Source organism: Hypanus sabinus, chromosome 5, assembly GCF_030144855.1.
Source record: "Hypanus sabinus isolate sHypSab1 chromosome 5, sHypSab1.hap1, whole genome shotgun sequence".
NCBI classification, from domain to species: Eukaryota; Metazoa; Chordata; class Chondrichthyes; order Myliobatiformes; family Dasyatidae; genus Hypanus; species Hypanus sabinus.
The window spans coordinates 112791502-112813984 of record NC_082710.1 but is presented as its reverse complement, the minus strand read 5'-3'; the positions used below and the strand labels follow the sequence as shown (position 1 = coordinate 112813984).

General features: G+C 42.1%; 1 protein-coding gene across 1 annotated transcript in view; it reads right to left on the bottom strand.

Moving 5' to 3' along the window:
* Nucleotides 1–22483, bottom strand: part of dct (dopachrome tautomerase) — a 64273-nt gene that overhangs the window by 5565 nt on the left and 36225 nt on the right. Inside the window, exons 6-8 of the mRNA XM_059970363.1 lie at nucleotides 20393–20572; nucleotides 8287–8425; nucleotides 1135–1336 (exon numbers count right to left, since the gene is read on the bottom strand). Coding sequence (XP_059826346.1) covers nucleotides 1135–1336; nucleotides 8287–8425; nucleotides 20393–20572 — 521 coding nt within the window. The remainder of the gene's footprint in view (nucleotides 1–1134; nucleotides 1337–8286; nucleotides 8426–20392; nucleotides 20573–22483) is intronic.

Below are 22483 nucleotides of genomic sequence, written 5' to 3'. Positions count from 1 at the left end.
CAACCCATTGACAAACTTCAACTCATTTGGAATGCAACTGCTAGACTTTTACCCAAAACCAGGATGAGGGAACATATCATTCCTTAACTAGTTACTCTGCCTTGGCTTCCTGGACCTTTTAGAACTGATTTTATAGTTGTTTTTAAAGCTCTTCATGGTCAGGGAATGGGGTACATCACAGAATCATTTTCGTTTTATAATCCCACTTGAGCTCCCAGATCTTCTTCTGCTCAACTCTTAAAGCTAAACAATCTCTCTCAAAAAATAATTGGCAGGTCAGCTTTTTTGAACTACACTCTTAAACAATGTAATTCAGTACCTAAATCTATATGGGATGAGGACTCAGTTGACACTTTTAAACGCCTGCTCAAAATCTATTTATTTAACCTTGCTTTTAACTAACATCTTTTTGACTTTTGTTTTCATGTTTGTAGTCCTAGCCTATCGTAAAGCACTTTGAAACACCATCGGTATGAAAAATGCTCAATAAATAAAACTATTATTATTGTATTTTTATTTTCTCTCTTCTCAAGCTGGTAAAATCTCAGGTACAGGCACAGCCAAGCACGCTAATTTCTCAATTGCTAGGAACTTTCAAGCTACTCTAGTAGTGTTTAGTATTGTGGCTTTCTGAAGATTTACATAGATATTACTGTGTAGGCCTAATTGTTTAATGCTTTTGTGCAGTGACTTTGGGATGACACCAATCATAGATATTACTATCAGGACAATGTATACCCTGTTCATGGTCGAAAGTCTTTCAATTTCCTCTTTTAATTCAGTGTATTTCTGGTGTTTTTCACTTATTAACTTCTGTAAGTTATGTTTGGAATGACTATATCTATTACATAAGTTGTTCTTGCTTGTTTGTCCTGTGTTGTTATATCCTGATGGTTATTATGGATTGTCCTATCTGTAATAACAAATTGGTTGCAATGAAATTTCTGGGATACTGACTCAAAAACTGGATCAGGCTTATACTTATTGTAAGGCATGATTTCTTTAATGAGTTTGTACTTTAAAGCAAAATTTTGGTGAATAATGTTTACCATTTGATTGTGCCTGTGTAAGTAATCAGATTGAATTAAACTGATGATGATGATGATTATTATTATTATAATCTTTTAAACATACCTGATGATTCAATGTCATATGAATAGCCAAGCTCACTGGAAGATACAAACATTTCCTCATTGGTTACAGGTGGGTAAAATGGCACCATGTTAAATTGCCTGTTGTGTCCAATAGGTGCCATCTCCTCTGGCCACACACTGGTTGAGGGATTGTTCTGTTTCATCCATTCGTCAAAAACGGCATCAGTAAAGGCATGTAGCACCTGGTACAATGTAACACATTGATGTTGGTAAATATATTTTCCCAATTTGTAAGGATGTCTTCACTCCATCTGTCTACTGCCCTTGAATATCTGGCAGGTGGGCAAAAAGTTCAAAAACATGACAAAGAGCATGGATGCTATAATCTCCTTTGTACATTTGGTACAGAATTTAAAATAGCATTGTGCAGCCAACATTTCAGCCCTCAGACCCGCTGCTCAGTCATCGCTGAAAAAGAGTAGTCAGTAAGAATATAAAATGCCAGAAACAATCAACGGCTCAGTCATCTGTAGAAAGAGAGGATATTGTTTCAGGTCCAAGATGTTTCGCCAAAACCAGGAAAAATACTAGTTTGAAGTCCTGTTGAAGTGTCTTGCCCTGAAACATCGACTGTTTATTCCTCCCCATCAGATGCTGCCTGACCTGCTGTGTTCATCCAACATTTTATGTTGTTACTCTCATTTGAAGTACCTTAACTAACTTGGTTTCTCTTTTATTCTCAGTTTGGATGAAAGAACTTCAACCTAAAATGTTAACTGTTTTTCCTTCCATAGATGACAATGACCAGCAGAGTCCTCCCAGCATTTTCTGTTTTTATTTCAGATTGCCAACATCAGCAGGCTTTTGATTTTGATTGCTATTCGATAATGACCAAACTTAGTCGTGTCAATCCAACTACTACTTGCATTGTAATGTTTAGAGTGCAGGGACAGTTTCTACCTATTTTAGCTGCTGGCCAGAAAGTTGCAGCAGATTTCTCTCATTAAGATCCTGGAGGAAACCTGGCATTTTGAACTAACAAGCAATGTAATTATGGAAGAACTTGTGTCAGGAAGTACATATTTCTGTAATGTGTACCACACAGTCAATCAGCTCCTCTGAAGGGGAAAGCAGGATCTATGAAATGTTCTACTTCTCCCTGAAATGTTTTACCGATGCACATTGGAAGCAAATAGTACTGTTTCTGAAGTGGTTCCAGTAGTTCCAGTAGTTCACATGCACCATGCACTTCATGGGCTATTGTGCAGGAATTCTCCAACTTTTGCCTATATGCTGAAGAGAAGAAGAAGGAGCAGGAGATAAATCTAAAATTATGCCCTGCTGTTGAATGCACAGCAGAGCCCACTGGCTGAGCACCGGCCACTGAGAAGAACAGGTTTCTTGCACCAGCTATTCACCTTCATATGGGGAATAGCTGGTGCAAGAAACCTATTCTTTTGAATGGCAGCACTGACCTTGAGGAGAGATAAAGGAAATCTTACTAATTTTAATATCTATGATTTATCTCCATTTTTTCTGAGGTTTTAGTTAAAATATAGGTTCTTATTATTTTAAGCAAATTATTTGGGTGGCATGGTAGTGTAGCAGTGTCAGCAAATTGGGTTCAATTCCACTGCTGTCTGTAAGGAGTTTATACATTCTCCCTGTGATCTTCCAGGTGCTCTGGTTTCCTCCCACATCCCAAGATAAATGTGTTAGTAGGCCTATAGTGTTCTTGCTCAGATGTAAGAGAACTCTGAACTAAACACCGAGGTGAACAGTAGTCAATGAAAACAGGATTGCAGTAAGATTAACCGTTTACTGTTCACTCTTCCACATTAACGTATGGTGAAAACTGTTGATAAAACAATACGAAATATATACAGTATTTATTTCCTTCCTGATATCACATTTACATCGTAAATACTTGCAAAGTAAAACTACAACAACTACGTTACATAAAAGTGCAGCATACAGTCAGAATCTACCTAAGCCATTGACTACTTTAAATACACTTCAACACAAACTATCTGCAACTCTTTAACTAACGAAAACATAAACCTTATCAACCGTCATTACTTTTAACAGAATCAGTGTTAACATTTTAATTCAACATATTGATTATCTCATGAACTTACGGCGTTGCTTCACTATGTTTCTAGTGCGTAGAAAGAAAACTTTTCTCGTGCTGATCCTGCACGTGAATCCCCTCCTTCCTGTTTCTCCAAACTGGTATTTTCCCACCAGATGCGGCGAAACCGGATGTGACGTCATCGCATACCGCAATATATCACAGACAACGAATTTACTTTAAACAATCTTAACTTTAATTAAAAAATGCTAACAAATTAATTACTAAAGTGAAAATATTATAAACTAAACAAATGCCATAAAGGCAACACACTCCCCGCTTGACCTTCATAAGGTCACAATGAACATAATACAAAACTTCAGTCTCTAAATCAGTCCTTAGGTAGAAGTAGAATGACTTCTGTAACTGGCCTTTGGTAAATTTTCACATCACCTTGGTTGGTAGTTTTCAACTCAACCTTCCTGACATGTCCATCCCCACTAGGGAATGTGGCAGTGATTCTGGCCATTGGCCAGCTGTTGCGGGCGATTTGCTTGTCCCTGAGCAGGACTAAATCTTCAACTTGAAGATTCCTGCAGGATTCTGTCCACTTTTGTCTGTGTTGCAACAAAGGTAGATATTCCTGTCTCCAACGAGACCAGAACCGATTTGCCAGAGCCTGGACCTGTCTCCGTTGCTTTGTGTACAAATCCTTATCTGAGAAGTCTCCTGGTGGAGGGGGAGCTCCTGCCTTGTGCGTAAGGAGCATTGATGGCGAGAGTATGAAGGGGTTTTCTGGGTCAGAAGACACAGGTAGGAGTGGTCGTGCATTTATAATGGCTGTGACCTCTACCATTAGTGTGCACAGTACCTCGTGGGTCAATCGGGTGCGTTGCTGCATCTCCGGTTTCCTTTTCAGGGTTTTTGTTCCTCTTCCACAGAATGGCAGACAGGGTGTTGGAATTTGTGAAGACTGTGAAAAATGATTTTCTGACAGAATTTATGTTACTCATACTGGCTGTTGACCACCTTTCTCTAATGAGTTGCAACTCTCTTTGGTTTCCTCATGATGGAACTCATTGTGAAAAGCATTACCCAAGTTCTCTTGTGTGTTTAGATCTATGGTATACTCACCAGAAATTTCACTATCACATTTTGCACTTTTGCCTTTCTTCTTCTTTTTCTTGTTTTTGCCTTTTGTGTTCTCCTTGATACACATGAAACTTGTGCGGGGTTGAAAAATTGAATGGCGGCCACTCTCTAGCACATTGGTCTTGAGTGTGTTAACTGTCGGTTTGTGTACATTGCCAAGTCACACCTCTCCTATCACCACCCAGCCCAGATCCAGGCGTTGCACAAAGGGGGCGTCGTGTGGTCCATTGACCTGCTGCTTAACCTTGTGCACCCGGAGAACATCTCTTCCTAATAGCAGGAGCATTTCTGCTTTTGGATCCAGTTCTGGGATGTGTTTGGCGATGTGGTGGAGATGTGGCTGGTGTAGCACCGCACTTGGCGTCGGGATCTCAGTGCGGTTATTCAAAATTTCATTGCACTCTAAGAGTGGAGGGAGACAGATGACAACTTTACCATTCAGGGACTCGAGCTGGAAGCCTTCTGCCTTCCTTCCATAAGTTTCCACGCTGCCTGAGCAAGTTCTAAGGTAGTATGGGAACTGATTACTCTCAATGTTGAACAAGTCAAAGAACTCTGGACTGACTAGTGAGCGATTGCTCTGATCATCCAAAATTACATAGGCTTTGATGGCCTTGTCTTTGGCTCCCTTAGGGTACACCTTAGTGAGGCAGATCTTTGAACAAGAACGGCTTGACTGAGCTTGACCGCAAACTTCTGTGCAGCTCGAGCTGACAACAGTTGTCCTGGAGTGAGCCTTTCCCTCCCCGCCGTCCTGTTGTGGGGGTGAAGGAGCGTTGTCGGTTTGCAGTAACGGGCCGGGATGCATGGCCCCATCGTGATCAATGCTATTACATTCCGGGCACTTCACGGAGATCGTACACTCTCTAACAAGATGAGAGGTCGAGGAACAGCATTTAAAACATATTTTTTTCTTCTTGAGAAGGGCCATTCTCTCTTCAAGGGGTTTTCCCCTAAACGTTCTGCATTTTTTGAGGAGGTGGGGTTTGTTATGCAATGGACAATTCTTGCTAGGGTCATTGTTAGTTGTAAAGGCTTCAGTCTTAAGCACTGAGACAGGTTTATTAATGTTGAAATTATTCGAAGTGGATTTATCTGGCTTGATGTAAATTGTACTGCTTCCTGGACCCATGAGGCTAGGGTTGTTTCGCTTCTTCGCCTCCTTGCACACAAACCTAGTGAAATACTTGAAGGGAGGAAATCGACCATTGTTCTCTTCCTTGTACTCTGCGCCAATGGACACCCACCTTTCCTGCAGCCCAAATGGAAGTTTGTCCACGATTTGTCTAATCCCTTATGGAGTATCTAGGTATAATAGAACAGTTGAGTAGCCATCTTCTTTGGCGCCTTGAATCTCCATGAGTAAATCTCCGAGCTCTCTTAACTGAGTGTGGTCCTTGGCTGACACCTTAGGAAAATTTTCCAGACGTCAGTATAGTGCCGCTTCAATAATTTCGGGGGCCGCATAGCCCTCCTGAAGTCTCTCCCATGCTTTGCGTAAGGCTAGCTTGGGGTTGTTGATGTACACTGAACGTATGTGGCTCACTTGTTCGCATGATTCTTTTCCCAGCCATTTCACCATAAGATCCAACCCTTGGGTTGCTCCGAGCTGGACTCCGTGGATAGCATTGGCAAATGAGGAGTACCATGCACGGTAATTTTCAGGTTTATCGTCAAACTGGTATAGTCCTGAAGTGACGAGATCTCGTTGTGCTAAATACTGTGCCATGGGTTCAACTGCAAGTGGCATGTGGCCTGGGGGAATATGTCTGCGGGTATATGACTGAGGGCGTACCTCTGTTATGGAATTTGCTGTTCTGAATTCAGCCTTTGCCTCTCTTCTCGCCAAATCTGGTAAGTTTGGTGTCGAGAAGTATTTGTCAGCAGCCCTTTCATTCTTGAATTCATCGCAGAGTTGCAAGGGTAAATTGTCTTCCTCGGATGGATGTGATGCAATTGGGCCTCTCTGAGGCTCCTCATGAAATGGGGCGTTAGCGTATAAGTATGGAGAGGAAGAACGAATTTTCAGGACTATTTGAGATCGGACGTAGTCGCTTGTGCGTTCCAATCTGATCTTTTCTGAAGTTGATTTTACGTCAACCAGATCATGCATTTCTTCAGCATTTTCTATTAACTCTGCTTCCGCCCTGGCAGCTTCTGCTTCTCAGTGTAGCGTCAGCACTTGTAACTCTGATGCTATCCTTACCCTTTCCAACTGGTTTTCGGCTTCTCTGGCAGCCACTTCCATTCCTCTGGCAGACAAACAAGAGTGCCCAACAGACCCATGGTTTCAGTTTATTCTTGCTCCACCAGACTTGTTACTTCTTACCTTGGCTCTATCCTTTGACCTCTGCTCCAGTCCCTTCTCACATGTTAATAGAATGCCCGCTCCCCTCGTGAATTACTGTTTCCAGTTCACTAATCCTAAAAGTTTCATCTTTACTGTGGTTGTAAAATCGTATTACACCTCTAACCCACATCAGGATAGTCTAAGGACCCCCTGTTTCTTCCTATTCTTCTCTGAAGTAATTTACACCATGAACTTCTAAAATTTAAGACAGTAAAAAATTTCTGGGTCTAAAGCTACATCTCAAAAAAACTCAACTGTGTTTTGGGAAAACAGAGACCAAAGAATTTGTTAATCCCAGCAATAAACGACACAATCTAGCAAGGTATTTAGTGCTATTGGCAAAACATTAAACATGGTAACTGGAATTACAGTTGGTTGTGTGGCGAACTACATATACCTGTCTGGACATGCTCCCCCTGCTGACTGCTCCTGTGGCTCCTCCCACTGACCCCGGTATAAAGGCAATTGAGGCCTGAGCCCTGCCCTCAGACTCCAGGATGTAGCATGGTGGTCAATTACTGCTTGTTCTTTCTTCCAGTCAATAAAAGCTGATATCTCACCTCCCGTCTCAGAGAGTTATTGATGGTGCATCAATTTTATTAACTGGAAGTTTTAAAACATAGAAAGTATTTTACATCTGGAAAAATTAGATTTGGACCCCCAAACTCCAGAAGCAGCTCTTGCCTTTGAACTCTGGCTTGCATGCTTCCAATCATACTTGAAGGAGGTTCGTGCGACTGAGCCTGCTATTATGCACAGAATTCTCCTCTCGAGGGTCACCCTACCAGCTTGGCTGACATCCCCAGGGCCAGTGCTGCTCCGGAAACATATGAGGAGCAATAAATACTCCCCGCTGGTCGAGAGGGTTCACCTTCTACATGCAAACCCCCAGTATGCTTAAGTGGTCTTACCTGATGGGCGGGAGGACATGGTCTCCGTCCGCGACCTGGCGCCTGCAGGAGCAGCAGACCACTACCCCGAACACTCCACGGTAACTATGAACCCTGTACCCGAGGCGACACCACACACACCAGGCCCTACACAGACTCCTCATGACACTCATATACCGGGTGTTTCATACGCGTATATACCAGGCACCTCGCACACGCATGAGGGATCACTGACGCCTAGTGGGCTGACACCTCCAGTTAGGCTGGAACCAGCACAACCACCGTCTCCGGTGCGATCACCACCGGCACCTGTGCAATCACAGCCGGTGCTACGTAGATCGCAGTGACAGATTCGACCACCTGATAGAGTTAACCTGTAAATATACTTGTAAGAAACTTCGCCCCCTGGGGACTCTCTTTTAAAACAAAGGGGGGGGGGGTGAATGTGGTGAACTACATATACCTGTCTGGATACGCTCCCCCCCCCCCACCCCCCACCGCTGACTGCTCCTGTGGCTCCTCCCACAGACCCCGGTATAAAGGCGATGAGGTCTGAGCCCTGCCCTCAGTCTCCAGGATGTAGCATGGTGGTCAATTGCTGCTTGTTCTTTCTTCTAGTCAATAAAAGCCGATATCTTGCCTCTCGTCTCAGAGAGTTATTGATGGTGCATCAGGTTGATTGTGTAAAATCATTGCTGTTCAATCATACTAGGTAAGGTAGAGACATACCACAAAAAGTGGATCATTTGCTGCAGAGTGTGCGAGTGCACTTGTTCCATTAAGAAAAGAATGGACCAGGTTATGAAGACCTTGAAGTCCATTAGATTTAATTTCTCCATCTGGTGCAGCGAATCCCTCAAGTGAGTTTCTGAAAGATAAAAGAAACAAGTTATGTCCCTTTAGTGTAAAATTTGGCAAATCTACAGGGAACAAATTCCCATTAATCTGAAATAATTACAGAAACAATTTTAAATTAAATCATGAGTAAACTATCTATTTTATCTCATTATGAAGAGGGAGAGGAGGAAGAAGATTTGTGTAAAGCAAGTGGATTCCATATTCCAAAATTGCAGGTGAACAGTAGTTCTTAGTTTTGCAGATCAAAGCCTTACAAGTTGGTTTTAAATACTCCGCAGCTTTTCATTTATGTCACAACAGATTTTCATAATGGCATTAATTGGCTTCCTACAGTGTACCTAACAGCATATAACTAAGGGCATGAAGTAGATTTTGAAAACGATGATTTTTAATAGTCTCTGAAACTATTCTTATGCCTTCAGTGTTCCCAAACTAAACTGATAATTCTGATCAAAGAAACTAGAAATCATCCCCTCCCCAATGCTTCAACTTCAATTCTTGATCAACTTCTCATCCATGGGAACTTTAATGCTCCTTTGAGATTCATTGCAGAAGAACTGCTTTTTCTGTGTAATATTTATACTTGTTCACTCCAAAAATTATTCTTCTCATGAAACACAAATTTCCAAAGAAGGCATTTTGAAAGCACATTAATAGCTTGGTCATGTCAAAATGTCGGGTGAATGATTTGTTTTTGTTGCACTACAGATATTGGTCTTTCTTGGGGGCTTTGCTATTGTTTGCTTGGTGAATAGAGGGTGCTGATGATTTTTACTTGCACAGTAAGTGGGGAGGGGAGGGCCATTGCTTTGCTGCTGTTTGTACATGGCGGGGGGGAGTTCTAACATTTTCACTGTCACTCATTCTTTGGGGCACTCTTCTGTTTTTGTGGATGTCAGTGAAGAACAAGAATTTCAGATTGTATATTGTATGCATTCTCTGATATTAAATGGAACCATTGAACTATGAAATTTACCTCTCTTAGATCTGCATATGTCAATATTACTAATGCTTCTTGCTGTTTCAAATGATACCAAGCATGTGAAAGTCCATTAAATTCCAGTGAATATTTAGAAATAAATTTGCATAGGTCTCATTCTCACTTCCAGACACATTATAATACACCATACCACTTGCTGCAAGGATTGTCAGGGAGAATTGTTCGCTAAATATAGAAAGCTTTGTTGAAGAGATAGTTGAGAAGTTGTCACTTATGAAGATTTGTCACATTAGTCCTTCTCTCCCATCTCTTTAGTGCATTACAACTTGTTTTAACAAATGTAAAGCCTACCCCTATCGCTGCATGTTGGAGGAAATATAGATACCTATTTTATACAGAACGTGCATTTCAGGAAATATTATTTAGCAATTTCTAAACAGCTGTTGTCAGAAAGTTCAATCAGGATATCTTGATAATCATGGTGATCTTGCATGAATAACAGTGTTTTCTATCAATTGCTATCCCAAATTGCTGATGACCAATATGTAGGCAAAGAGTTACAGAAAGCAGCCATTGGAATAAACTTAGAGTAATTTTCTAACCATTTTAGTGACATTTTCTTCTTCACTAATCTTATTTAGATCTCTTCTAACCTATACTTTGTGAAAGAAGTAAACCATGAAGAACAAAAGATATCTTTTGGTAGGAACATACCATACAGTCCATAGCAGAGAATCATGAAGCTCTTTTTGTTGTTAGAAGAACCAGGTTTCGAGATGATGTGTATTACAGTAGATGCTATATTATCAATAACATATTATAATATAAAGACTCCAATGAGATTTTTCACCAGGACCTATTTATTAGGATAATTAATAGGCTAACAAAGTTCAAAGCCATTGTTGCTTTGAGAGGCAACTGCTGCTGTTAGAGCTGCTACAATTGTTCTTGCAGCTGGGAGACTTTTTATCAATAGGTGGACCTTGCAGCTGAAGGTCTCGTTTGTCTGTTAAGTGACTTTTAAAGACAGTATTAGCCTGGCAATGTTTTTAATTCCATTAAAATGCAGCAAAGCAATTCCCAGACACTTATCTCCCTACAATTTACTAATAATGGTACAAAGTCAAGATTTGCCAAGATGGCATCGGTAAGTGGCGTATCTTTGCATGGGATTCATCAAATATTCCCATTTAGGACTACTACGGCTGAAATCCTTAGTTATAAGTATAGGAACTTCAGTAAGGAAAATCATTTTAAGAAGTTTTAAAAAATCTATTGATAGTCAAAATCGGCAGATCTTGGACTAACAGATTCAGGTTGCAAGTGCAATTTGCCTTTAAGAAAATGGAAGCCTGGAAGACAAACCAGTCTGTACATACAATTGAAACACAGAGACCTTTGACACCCACTCCACCTGTCCTGCTGGCAAATGTACAATCTCTGGAAAATAAAAGTGAAGATCTCAGAGCAAGATTGCAGTACCAGAGGGAGATCATGAACTGTTGTGTACATTGTTTCATGGAATCATGGCTCACACCTGCCATTTTGGATGTAGCATGGCAACCCAAAGCCTTCATAATTCTCTGAAAAGACAGGACAACTGAGTCTTTTAAAGGAAGCGGAGCTAGATTATGCTTTATGCTTAATTTATCATGGTGCACAGACGTAGCGGTTCAGTCTCAATCCTGCTCATCCGACCTTGAACATCTAGCGGTCAATTGTCATGCATTTTATCTGCCAAGGGAGTTTCCTGCCAACATCCTGGTAGTGGTGTATATTCTGGCCAATGTCAGATAGGCACTGGAGGAATCATGCCCCATGATCAGCAGTTATGAAATAGCATACCCTGATGCCTTGCCTATTATTGTGGATGATTTCAACCAGGGTAGTCGAAGAAGTCACTGAGCAGCTACCACCAATGTATCACCTGTGAAAACAGAGCAGCCAATGCACTTGACCACTGTTATACCATTATCAAGAACCTTGCTGTGCCATCTCACGCCTACACTTTGGAAGGTCTAAACAACACACACAAAATGCTGGTGGAACACAGCAGGACAGGCAGCTTCTATAGGAAGAAGCACTGTTGACGTTTTGGGCTGAGACCCTTCGTCAGGACTAACTGAAAGGAGGGATAGTAAGAGATTTGAAAGTAGTGGGGGGAGGGGGAAATGCAAAATGATACGAGAAGACCGGAGGGGGTGGGATGAAGCTAAGAGCTGGAAAGGTGATTGGCGAAGGTGATACAGAGCTGGCGAAGGGAAAGGATCATGGGACGGGAGGCCTCGAGAGAAAGAAAGGGGGAGGGGGGAGCACCAGATAGAGATGGAGAATAGGCAGGGTGATGGGCAAAGAGAAAGAAAAAAAACAAACAACTAGATGTCAGGGATGGTGTGAGAAGGGGAGGAGTGGCATTAATGGAAGTTAGAGAAGTCAATGTTCATGCCATCAGGTTGGAGGCTACCCAGCTGGTATATAAGGTGTTGTTCCTCCAACCTGAGTGTGGATTCATCTTGACAGTAGAGGAGGCCATGGATAGACATATCAGAATGGGAATGGGACGTGGAATTAAAATGTGTGGACACTGGGAGATCCTGCTTTCTCTGGCAAACAGAGTGTAGGTGTTCAGCAAAACGGTCTCCCAGTCTGTGTCAAGTCTCACCAATATATAAAAGGCCACACCGGGAACACTGGACACGGTATACCACACCAGCCGACTCACAGGTGAAGTGTCGCCTCACCTGGAAGGACAGTTTGGGGCCATGAATGGTGGCGAGGGAGGAAGTGTAAAGGCAGGTGTAGCACTTGTTCCACTTACAAGGATAAGTGCCAGGAGGGAGATCGCTGTTTATTGACTACAGCTCAGCATTCAACACAATTATACCCTCAGTTCTAATCAACACCGTCCAAAACCTGGGCCTCTGTGCCTCTATCTGAAACTAGATCCTTGACTTCCTCACAGAGAGACCACAGTCAGTGTGGATCAGAACTAACCTGCTGGCAATCAACACCCCAATGATGTGTGCTAAGCCTACTGTTCTACTCTCTCTACACCCACGACTGTGTGGCTAGACAGAGCTCAAGCGCCTTCTACAAATGTGCCTATAACTCTACTATGTTGGTAGAATTTCAGATTGTGATGAGGAGGTGTACTAATATTGAGGTGGCTACTTTAACTCATGTTTTGGTCTTGTATCAAGGTAGATAAGTTTTGGAAAGGTATCTTTAAAACTTTATCAAAAGTCTTGTATTTGGACCTACAACTGAATTTATTTACAGCAATTTTTGGGATCACTCCACCAGAAGCAGGATATATTCCTGTTTCCGCTCAACGGATGATAGCTTTTACAACTTTATTGGCTAGGAGAGCCATTTTGCTTAAATGGAAGGATTCTAATCCACCTACTGTTATTCGTTGGGTTACTACCATTATGTCCTGTCTAAGTTTAGAGAAAATAAGAAGTCGGACATTTGCTTTAAATTTGAAGAAACCTGGTGACCTTTTATTCAATATTTTCATATGGTTTGATTTATTGCTCTTCCAGTTACTTTCTCAAAATACTGGATTTGATTAGAAGCTTTTTCTTGCTTTTACTCTCAGTTTGGGCTGCCCAGTCCCTTTTTTTCCCCTCTTTTTCTTTTTTTTTGTGGGGGTATTTTTTAAGTATATAAAAATTATAAAAGTTTCTTTATCTTTTTCTTTTCATGGAATGATAAGAGGAGAATTAATTATCTTATTTCTTATTATATAATATTAGACTAATGCTATGTATAATCTTGATAATGTTTATTTTACCTTTTATATGAATTGTTATTGATATAGATATTTGAGATAATTCTCCTCTTGTTTATATATATGTACCTTTTTTTAATTAATAAAACAATTGATAAAGAAAGAAAGGGGAAGTGTACAGACATGACATAAGTCAGTTGTTTGAATGGTGTTGCAACAACCCTGCACTAAGAGTCAAATATACTGAGAAATTGATTGTGAACTCCAGGGAAGGGATGTTGAGGACGTACACACCAGTCCTCATTCAGGGATCAGCAGTGGGAAGGGTGAGTAGTTCCAAGTTCCTGAGTGTCAACACATCTGAAGATCTGGATTGGGGAGCATGCCTCATGAGAATAGGTTGAGTCAACTCAGCCTTTTCTCCTTGGAGCGACAGAGGATAAGAGGTGACTTGACAGAGGTGTAGAGAGATAGATAATGAGAGGCATTGATCGTGTGTAGTCAGAGGCTTTTCCCCAGGGCTGAATAGGCTAGCACGAGAGGGCATAAGTTTAAGGTGCTGGGGAGTAGGTACAGAGTGGAATGGGCTGCTGGCGGCAGCGATGGAGGCAGATACAATAGAAAATAGGTGCAGAAGTAGACCATTCGGCCCCTCGAGTCTGCACCGCCATTCTGAGATCATGGCTGATCATTCACTATCAATACCCAGTCCCTGCCTTGTCCCCATATCCCTTGATTCCCCTATCCATCAGATCTCTATCTAGCTCCTTCTTGAAAGCATCCAGAGAATTGGCCTCCACTGTCTTCCGAGGCAGTGCATTCCACACCTCCACAACTCTCTGGGAGAAGAAGTTTTTCCTCAAATCTGTTTTAAATAACTGACCTCTTATTCTCAATCCATGCCCTCTGGTACTGGACTCTCCCAACATCTGGAACATATTTCCTGCCTCAATCCTATCAAATCCTTTAATTATCTTAAAGGTTTCAATCAGATCCCCTCTCAATCTCCTCAATTCCAGTGTGTACATGCCCAATCTCTCCAATCTCTCTGTGTAAGACAGCCCTGCCATCCCAGGAATCAACCTAGTGAATCTACGCTGCACTTCCTCAATTGCCAGAATGTCCTTCCTTAAACCTGGAGACCAAAACTGTACACAATATTCCAGGTGTGGTCTCACCAGGGCCCTGTACAAATGCAAAAGGACATCCTTGCTCTTGTACTCAATTCCCCTTGTAATAAAGGCCAACATTCCATTTGCCCTCTTCACTGCCTGTTGCACTTGCTCGTTCACCTTCATTGACTGATGAACTAGGACTCCTAGGTCTCTTTGCATTTCTCCCTTACCTAACTCTACACCTTTCAGACAATACTCTGCCCTCTTGTTCTTGCTTCCAAAGTGGATAACTTCACATTTATTCACATTGAATGACAACTGCCAAGTATCTGCCCACTCACCCAGCCTATCCAAGTCTCCCTGTATTCTCCTAACGTCCTCTTCGCATGTCACACTGCCACCCAGTTTAGTATCATCAGCAAACTTGCTGATATAGTTTTCAATGCCCTCATCTAAATCGTTGACATAAATCGTAAAGAGCTGTGGTCCCAATACAGAGCCCTGTGGTACCCCACTAGTCACCTCCAGCCAGTCCAAGAAACACCCATTCACTGCTACCCTTTGCTTTCTATCTGCCAACCAGTTTTCTATCCATGTTGAAACCCTGCCCCCAATGCCATGAGCTCTGATTTTACTCACCAATCTCCTATGTGGCACCTTATCGAATGCCTTCTGAAAATCTAGGTACACTACATCCACTGGCTTACCCTCGTCTAACATCCTTGTTACACCCTCAAAAAACAGATTAGTCAAGCATGATTTGCCCTTGGTAAATTCATGCTGGCTCGGCCTAGTCCTATTACTGCCATCAAGATATGCCAGTATTTCGTCCTTAATAATGGACTCAAGCATCTTCCCCATGACTGACGTTAGGCTAACAGGGCGATAGTTCTCCGTTTTCTCCTTCCCTCCCTTCTTGAAAAGTGGGATAACATTAGCCACTCTCCAATCTTCAGGAACTGATCCTGAATCTAAGGAACATTAGAAAATGATTACCAATGCATCCACAATTTCCTGAGCCACCTCTTTTAGAACCCTCGGATGCAGACCATCTGGACCCGGGGATTTATTAGCCTTCAGTCCTATCAGTCTACTCATCACAGTTTCTTTCCTAATGTCAATCTGTTTCAATTCCTCTGATATCTTATGACCTTGGCCCATCCATACATCTGGGAGATTGCTTGTGTCCTCCCTGGTGAAGACAGATCTAAAGTACACATTAAATTCTGTTGCCATTTCCCTGTTTCCCATAACAATTTCTCCCAATTCATTCTTCAAGGGGCCAACTTTGTTCTTAACTATCTTCTTTCTCTTCACATAGCTAAAAAAGCTTTTGCTATCCCCTTTTATATTCCTGGCTAGACTGAGCTCATACCTGATTTTTTCTCTCTGTATTGCTTTTTTAGTTAAGATCTGCTGTTCCTTAAAACTTTCCCAATCATCTGTATTCCCACTCATCTTAACCCTGTCATACTTCTTTTTCTTTAATGCTATACAATCTCTGACTTCCTTTGTCAACCACTGTGGCCCCTTCCCCCTCTTTGAATCCTTCCTTCTCATTGGAATGAACTGCTTTTGCATCTTTTGTATTATCCCCAAGAATATCTGCCACTGCTGATCCACTGTCTTTCCTGCCAGGGCATCCGCCCATTTAACTTTGGCCAGCTCTTCCCTCATGGCTCCGTAATCTCCTTTATTTAATTGCAACACTGACACCTCTGATCTGCCCTTATCCCTCTCAAATTGTAGATAAAAACTTATCATGTTAAGATCACTACTTCCTAATGGCTCCTTTACTTCAAGATCACTTATCAATTCCTGTTCATTACACATCACCAAGTCCAAAATAGCCTCGTTCCTGATTGGCTCAAGCACAAGCTGTTCCAAAAATACATCCCTTAGACACTCCACAAACTCCCTATCCTGGGGTCCAGCACCTACCTGATTCTCCCAGTTCACCTGCATGTTGAAATCTCCCATAATGACTGCATTGCCTTTAGCACATGCCAATGTTAACTCCCTAATCAACTTGTACCCAATATCCACGTTACTGTTTGGGGGCCTGTACACAACACCCATTAGGGTCTTTTTACCCTTACTGGTCCTCAGCTCAATCCACACAAACTCTACTTCCCCTGTTCCTAAGTCACCCCTTGCTAAGGACTGAATCTCATTCCTCACCAACAGGGCCACCCCACCCCCTCTTCCCATATTTCTGTCTCTACGATAGCACATTTACCTTGGTACACTCAATTCCCAGGCCTGATCCCCTTGCAGCCATGTCTCTGTTATCCCAACAATATCGTAGTTCCCCATTTTCATCTGAGCTTCAAGCTCATCTGTCTTATTTCTGACACTACGCGCATTCAAGTATAGAATTCTTAGCCCATTCCTCCTCTCTTTGCTTAAAACACTGTCTATTGTACCTAACCCAGCTCCTTGAACTTCCATCGGGCTAATTGCACCTTGAGTTTTGATGACCTTCTCAAGATCACCCAAACCTTCTACACATTTAACCCCATGCTCCTTCTGACCAACCCTCTGTACTTGTAACTTTTCCAACACATGTTCTGTCTCACCTTTCTCCTTTACACAATTAATATTTGGGAAACGTGTATTCCCCACCTGTCCCTTATCCTTCATCATATCATCTTCTCTCGTATTCTGGATCGCTGCCACCAGCACATCTAGTTTAAACCCCCCCCCCCGAGCAGCACTGGCAAACATTCCTGCAAGAATGTTAGTACCCCTCCAGTTCAGATGTAGACCGTCCCTTCGAAACAGATCCCAACATCCCTGGAACAAAGACCAATTATCCAAAAACCTGAACCCTTCCTTCCTGCACCATGCTCTCAGCCTCATATTAATGTGCATAATCATTCTATTCTTCGCCTCACTCACACATGGCACAGGTAGCAATCCAGAGATTGTCACCCTGGAGGTCCTGCCTTTCAGCTTCACTCCCTGAACTCTCTAAGCAGGAACCCCTCACTCACCTTACCTACATCGTTGGTCAACATGTATGGACCACTACATCTGGGTTCATGCCCTCGTTCTCAAGAATAGCCTGCACCCGATCTGAGATGTCCCGGACCCTGGCACCAGGGAGGCAACATACCATCCGAGACTCCCGATCTGCCCCACAAAATCTCCTATCTGCCCCCCCGACTGTAGAATCCCCTAAAACTATCGCTCTCTTCTCTTCCCTCCTCCCCTTCCTAGTTGAGGGTTCAACCTCTGTGCCAGAGGCAGGACCACTACAACTCATTCCTGGTAGGTCATCCCCATCAACAGTATCCAGTGCGGTATACTTATTGTTAATGGGAATGGCCGCAAGGGTGCTCTGCTCTCTCTGCCTGCTCCCCCTGCCTCTCTGGACTGTCACCCATCTGCCTACTTCTTGGTTTTTTGGTGTGACTACCTCCTGATAACTCCTATCTATCTCTGCCTCTGCCTCCTGAATGATCCGTAGTTCATCCAGCTCCCGCTCCAACTCCCTAACTTGGGCTGATAGGAGCTGCAGCTGGACGCACCTTTTGCAGGTGTGGTCATCAGGGACAACTGTGTTGACCCTGACTTCCCACATACTGCATACGGAGCACACCACTGCTCTGACTGTCTCCCCCATACCTGAACTGAATTGATAGAATAAGTCTAAAAAGCACCTAGCGACCTTACCTTCTTCCCCTCAGCGAGCAATCACACAGGTTTACTGAAGTCCCCTTACGCCGAAGCCCACTTTGCCAAAGCCCAGGACCCTGCTTCCACGGATGATAGGGCAATAGGGTCTTTTAAAAGACTCCTGGATGGCTACATGGAGCTTAGAAAAATAGAGGGCTATGGGTAAAGCCTAGGTCGTTCTAAGGCAGGGACATGTTTGGCACAGCTTCGTGGGCCGAAGGGCCTGCATTGTGCTGTATGTTTTCTATGTTTCTATGTTGTTTCTATCTATCCTGGGCCCAACATATTGATGCAATTACAAAGAAGTCACAGGAGTGGCTTTTGAGGAGACTTGGCATGTCACCAAAAACTCACAAATTTCTACAGATGAATCGTGGAGAGCATTCTAACTAGTTGCATCAGCATCCAGTGTGAAGAGGCCATGGCACAGGATTGAAATAAGGTGCAAAATAATAGTACCTGAGTCAGCATGGGCACTAGCCTCTCTACCTTCAAAGACACTTTCAAAATACAACACTTCAAAGCAGCAGTATCCATCATGAAGGGCCCCCATCACCCAGGACATGTGTTCTTCTCATTGCTACCATCAAGGGAAAGGTATAGGACCCTAAAGGCACAATGATTCAGGATCAGCTTCTTCTCCACTGCTGTCAGATTTCTGAATGGACATTGAACCCATGAACACCATCTCAGTAGTTTTATTTTGCTCTCTTTTTGCACTATTTATTTTACTTAAATTTTATATATATTTCTTATTGTAATGTATAGTTTTTTCATTATTCTGATTCTGTCAATAGATATACAACCCCTTATTTTGTTCATATCACAGTTCTTAACTACATTTATTACACTTAAATGCTCTCATATAACAATAACTACTTATTAGTAATACACTTCTGGAGAGTATTTTGATTTTTCTTCAATCTCTCTCTAATTTGTATTATTTGCTTTGCTCCATTTTGGTGTAATTAGCGTCTTTCTTGTTATCTCTTTCATTTTGGTAAGTCTTTTCTTTGTGTCATGTTGTTCCTTACCTCTTTAGTTAATGTATTGCTGTATTTTTATTTCCACCTACTGAGTTTGTACAGACCTATTTATATTCATCCTACACCAAATTTATTTTATTCTCCCCACAATGCCAGCAACTCCTTTCCAAGTTCTATGACTCTCCTACACACTCATACAACCTACAGTGGCCAAATAACCCTGAAACCTACACACTCTTGGGTTTTTGGGAGAAGACAAGTAGACACCTGGTAGGATAGCTACAAGAACTGGACCACTGATGTTGGAGATGGAGATGTTGTGTGGACCAGATACTGAATGCTCAACCGAAGAACACTCCTGAGTCGATTGGATCCAACAAGACGGATATATTACAGCCACCTGTCTTAACCCTCAGTGATGATGTGACTGACAGCATTGATGCCTTTTACAAGACATCTGCCAAACCTGATTCCGCTCCACAGATCCAGAGGCACTATCCTGAAAGAAACAAAGTGCCACCCAAAAGACTGAACCTTCAGTCTGTGAAGTTAGTTATGGACTATTATTATGAAAGCATGTTTATTTGGAATATGGGTTTATGAAAGGGAAATTGAATGTTTTGTATGTATGCAGTTTTATGTTGCATTAATCTAAAGGGTGAAAAAGTATAATGTACGGATCTTCTTCTTTTAGAGCACTGACCCCCCCCCCCCCCCCCACCAGCACTGCATATTGATCTGTTGCCTGCGCATGTGCTTGTGTCTATGCATGTACACCATTTAAAGCCATCTCCTGCGTGCTTTTATTTAATTGAAACAAGCTATGCATATCAATGGAGAACATGCAAACTCCACTCAGACAGCACTGACGTCAGAATTGAACCCGGGTCGTGTGCACTGTGAGACAGCAGCTCATGAGTTGTCCCACTTTGGTTCCCCAATGCTACATTACATTTTCACTGTCATAAAACACTTGCTTACAATTTAGTCAGGCACGGACTCCAGAAACATACAACTACACACTCTTTGAGAACAAATAATACAGCAAATGACCACTGAATAGCTCATAATTCCATTGAGCGGGGAAGTCTTTATCATGTCATGTATGATAATGCAAGATACAGACTAGTGTGTGGAAGTGTAAAAAAGACACAGGTGGCATGAAACACGGAATTGCTCTATGATCTAACTGCTCTGCAAGCTGTTACATGGTAGTTAGGTTTACATGTACATGCCTCTTCAAGATTGCATTCAATCATATCTTTCATCCTTGCTGTCAAATATGTGCACAGGTATTTTATACCTCATTTTTTGAATATTAATTTGCACCTGAATAATAAGTATTACATGACCCCATTAACGTTTAGGAATCATGAAATTAGTTGCCAAACATTTACCTCATAAACTTTTGATTTCTTTTCAGTTCTCCCTAAGCATGTCTATTGCATGAAGATCTTTCGTTAATTACCATAAAACCAATTCATACTAATTCTCAATTCTGAGTCAAGTTTGTATATATTACCTGAAGCTGAAGCTGGAATTCTGGAAATAAGGTGGAGTATCAAATGTTTCAATAGACAAACAATGATGGATATCCTCCATGGTTGGCAGCCTTATGTTGTCCTTTTCCATGAACCCTCTTTTGATTGGACCCTCATTTGTTCCATTGCAAAGGATGACAAGGCGATTATAGACATCCAAACTATAAATTTGCATAGAAATCACAACAACTGAATATTAGAACTTTTAATAGTAACAGCATCTTACTGCAACCTGGGGTGTTGTTGCAAGACCGTAATCCAGTGCCCTGGAGTAATGAAATGAACACACAAGTTTAAATCTCACTACACAAACTAAGGAATTTAAATTCAATTTTAACATAAATAAGTTTAAACCAAAAATAGCTGGTGGTGATGGCCATATATGTATTCATTTGTTACAACAATTGCTTCTGTATTTGCCTCAGTATTCACCATGGAAAAAGACCTTGGCAGTTGTGAGGATGACTTATAGTGCATTAAAACATGAGCATATGGACATTAAGAAAGAGGATGTGCTGGAGCTTTTGAAAAGCATTAAGTTAGATAAGTCACTAGGACCGGATGAGATATACCACAAGCTAATGTGGGAAGCGAGGGAAGAGGTTGCTGAGCCTCTTGCGTCATCAATAAGGACAGAAGAAGTACTGGATGATTGGAGGGTTGCAAATGTTGTTCCCTTGTTCAAGAAAGGGAGTAGAGATAACCCAGGAAATTATAGACCAGTGAGTCTGATTTCAAGTTGTTGGAGAGATCCTGTTAGGCAGGATTTAAGAGCATTTGGAGAGACAAAATCTGATTAGGGATAGTCAGCATGGGTTTGTGTCTTATGAGCCTGATTGAATTCTTTGGGGATGTAACAAAACACATTGATGAAGGTAGAGCTGTGGATGGTGTGTATATGGATTTCAGTAAGGCATTTGATAATGCTCCCCATCCAAGGCTCCTTCAGAAAGTGTGGAGGCATGGGATCCAAGGAGACCTTGCTTTGTGGATCCAGAATTGGCTTCCCTACAGAAGGCAAAGAGTGGTTTAGATGGTTCGTATTCTGCATGGAGGTCAGTGACCAGTGGTATTCCACAAGGATCTGTTCTGGGACCCCTCCTCTTTGTGATTTTTATAAATGACCTGGATAAAGAAGTAGAAGGGTGGGTTAGTACGTTTGCTGGTGACACAAAGGTTAGGGGTATTGTGGATAATCTGGAGGGTTGTCAAAGGCTACAGCGGGACATCGATAGAATGCAGAACTAGGCTGAGAAGTGGCAGATAGACTTCAACCCAGATAAGTTTGGTGGTTAATTTTGTTAAGTCAAATTTGAAGACAGAATATAGTATTAATGGTAAGACACTTGGTAGTGTGGAAGATCCGAGAGATCTTGGGGTCCGTGTCAATTGGACACTCAAAGCTGCTGTTCAGGTTGACAGTGTTGTTAACAAGGTGTATGGTGTGTTGGCATTGATCAACCATAGGACTGAGTTCAAGAGTCAAGAGGTAATGTTACAGTTATATAAGACCTTAGTCAGATCCCACTTGGAGTACTGTGTTCAGTTCTGGTCACCTCAGTACAGGAAGGATGTGGATACTATAGAGAAAGTGCAGAGGAGACTTACAAGGATGTTGCCTGGATTGGGGAGCATGTCTTATGAGAATAGGATGAGTGTACTTGGCCTTTTCTCCTTGGAGCGATGGAGGATGAGACCTGACCTGATAAAGGTATATAAGGTGATGCGGGACATTGATCATGTGGATAGTCAGAGGCTTTTTCCCAGGGCTGAAATGGCTAACATGGGGGAGCATATTTTTAAGGTGCTTGGAAACAGGTACTGAGGGGAGGTCAGGGGTAAGTTTTTCCACACAGAGAGTGGTGAGAACATAGAATGCACTGCTGGTGGTGGTGGTGGAAGCAGATACAATAGGGTCTTTTGAGTGTCTCTTAGATAGGTATAGGAAGGTTAGAAAAATAAAGGGCTATGCGCTAGGGAATTTCTAGGCAGTTTCTAGAGGAGGTTACATCACTGGCACAACATTGTGGGCCAAAGGGCCTGCAATGTGCTGTAGCTTTCAATGTTCTATG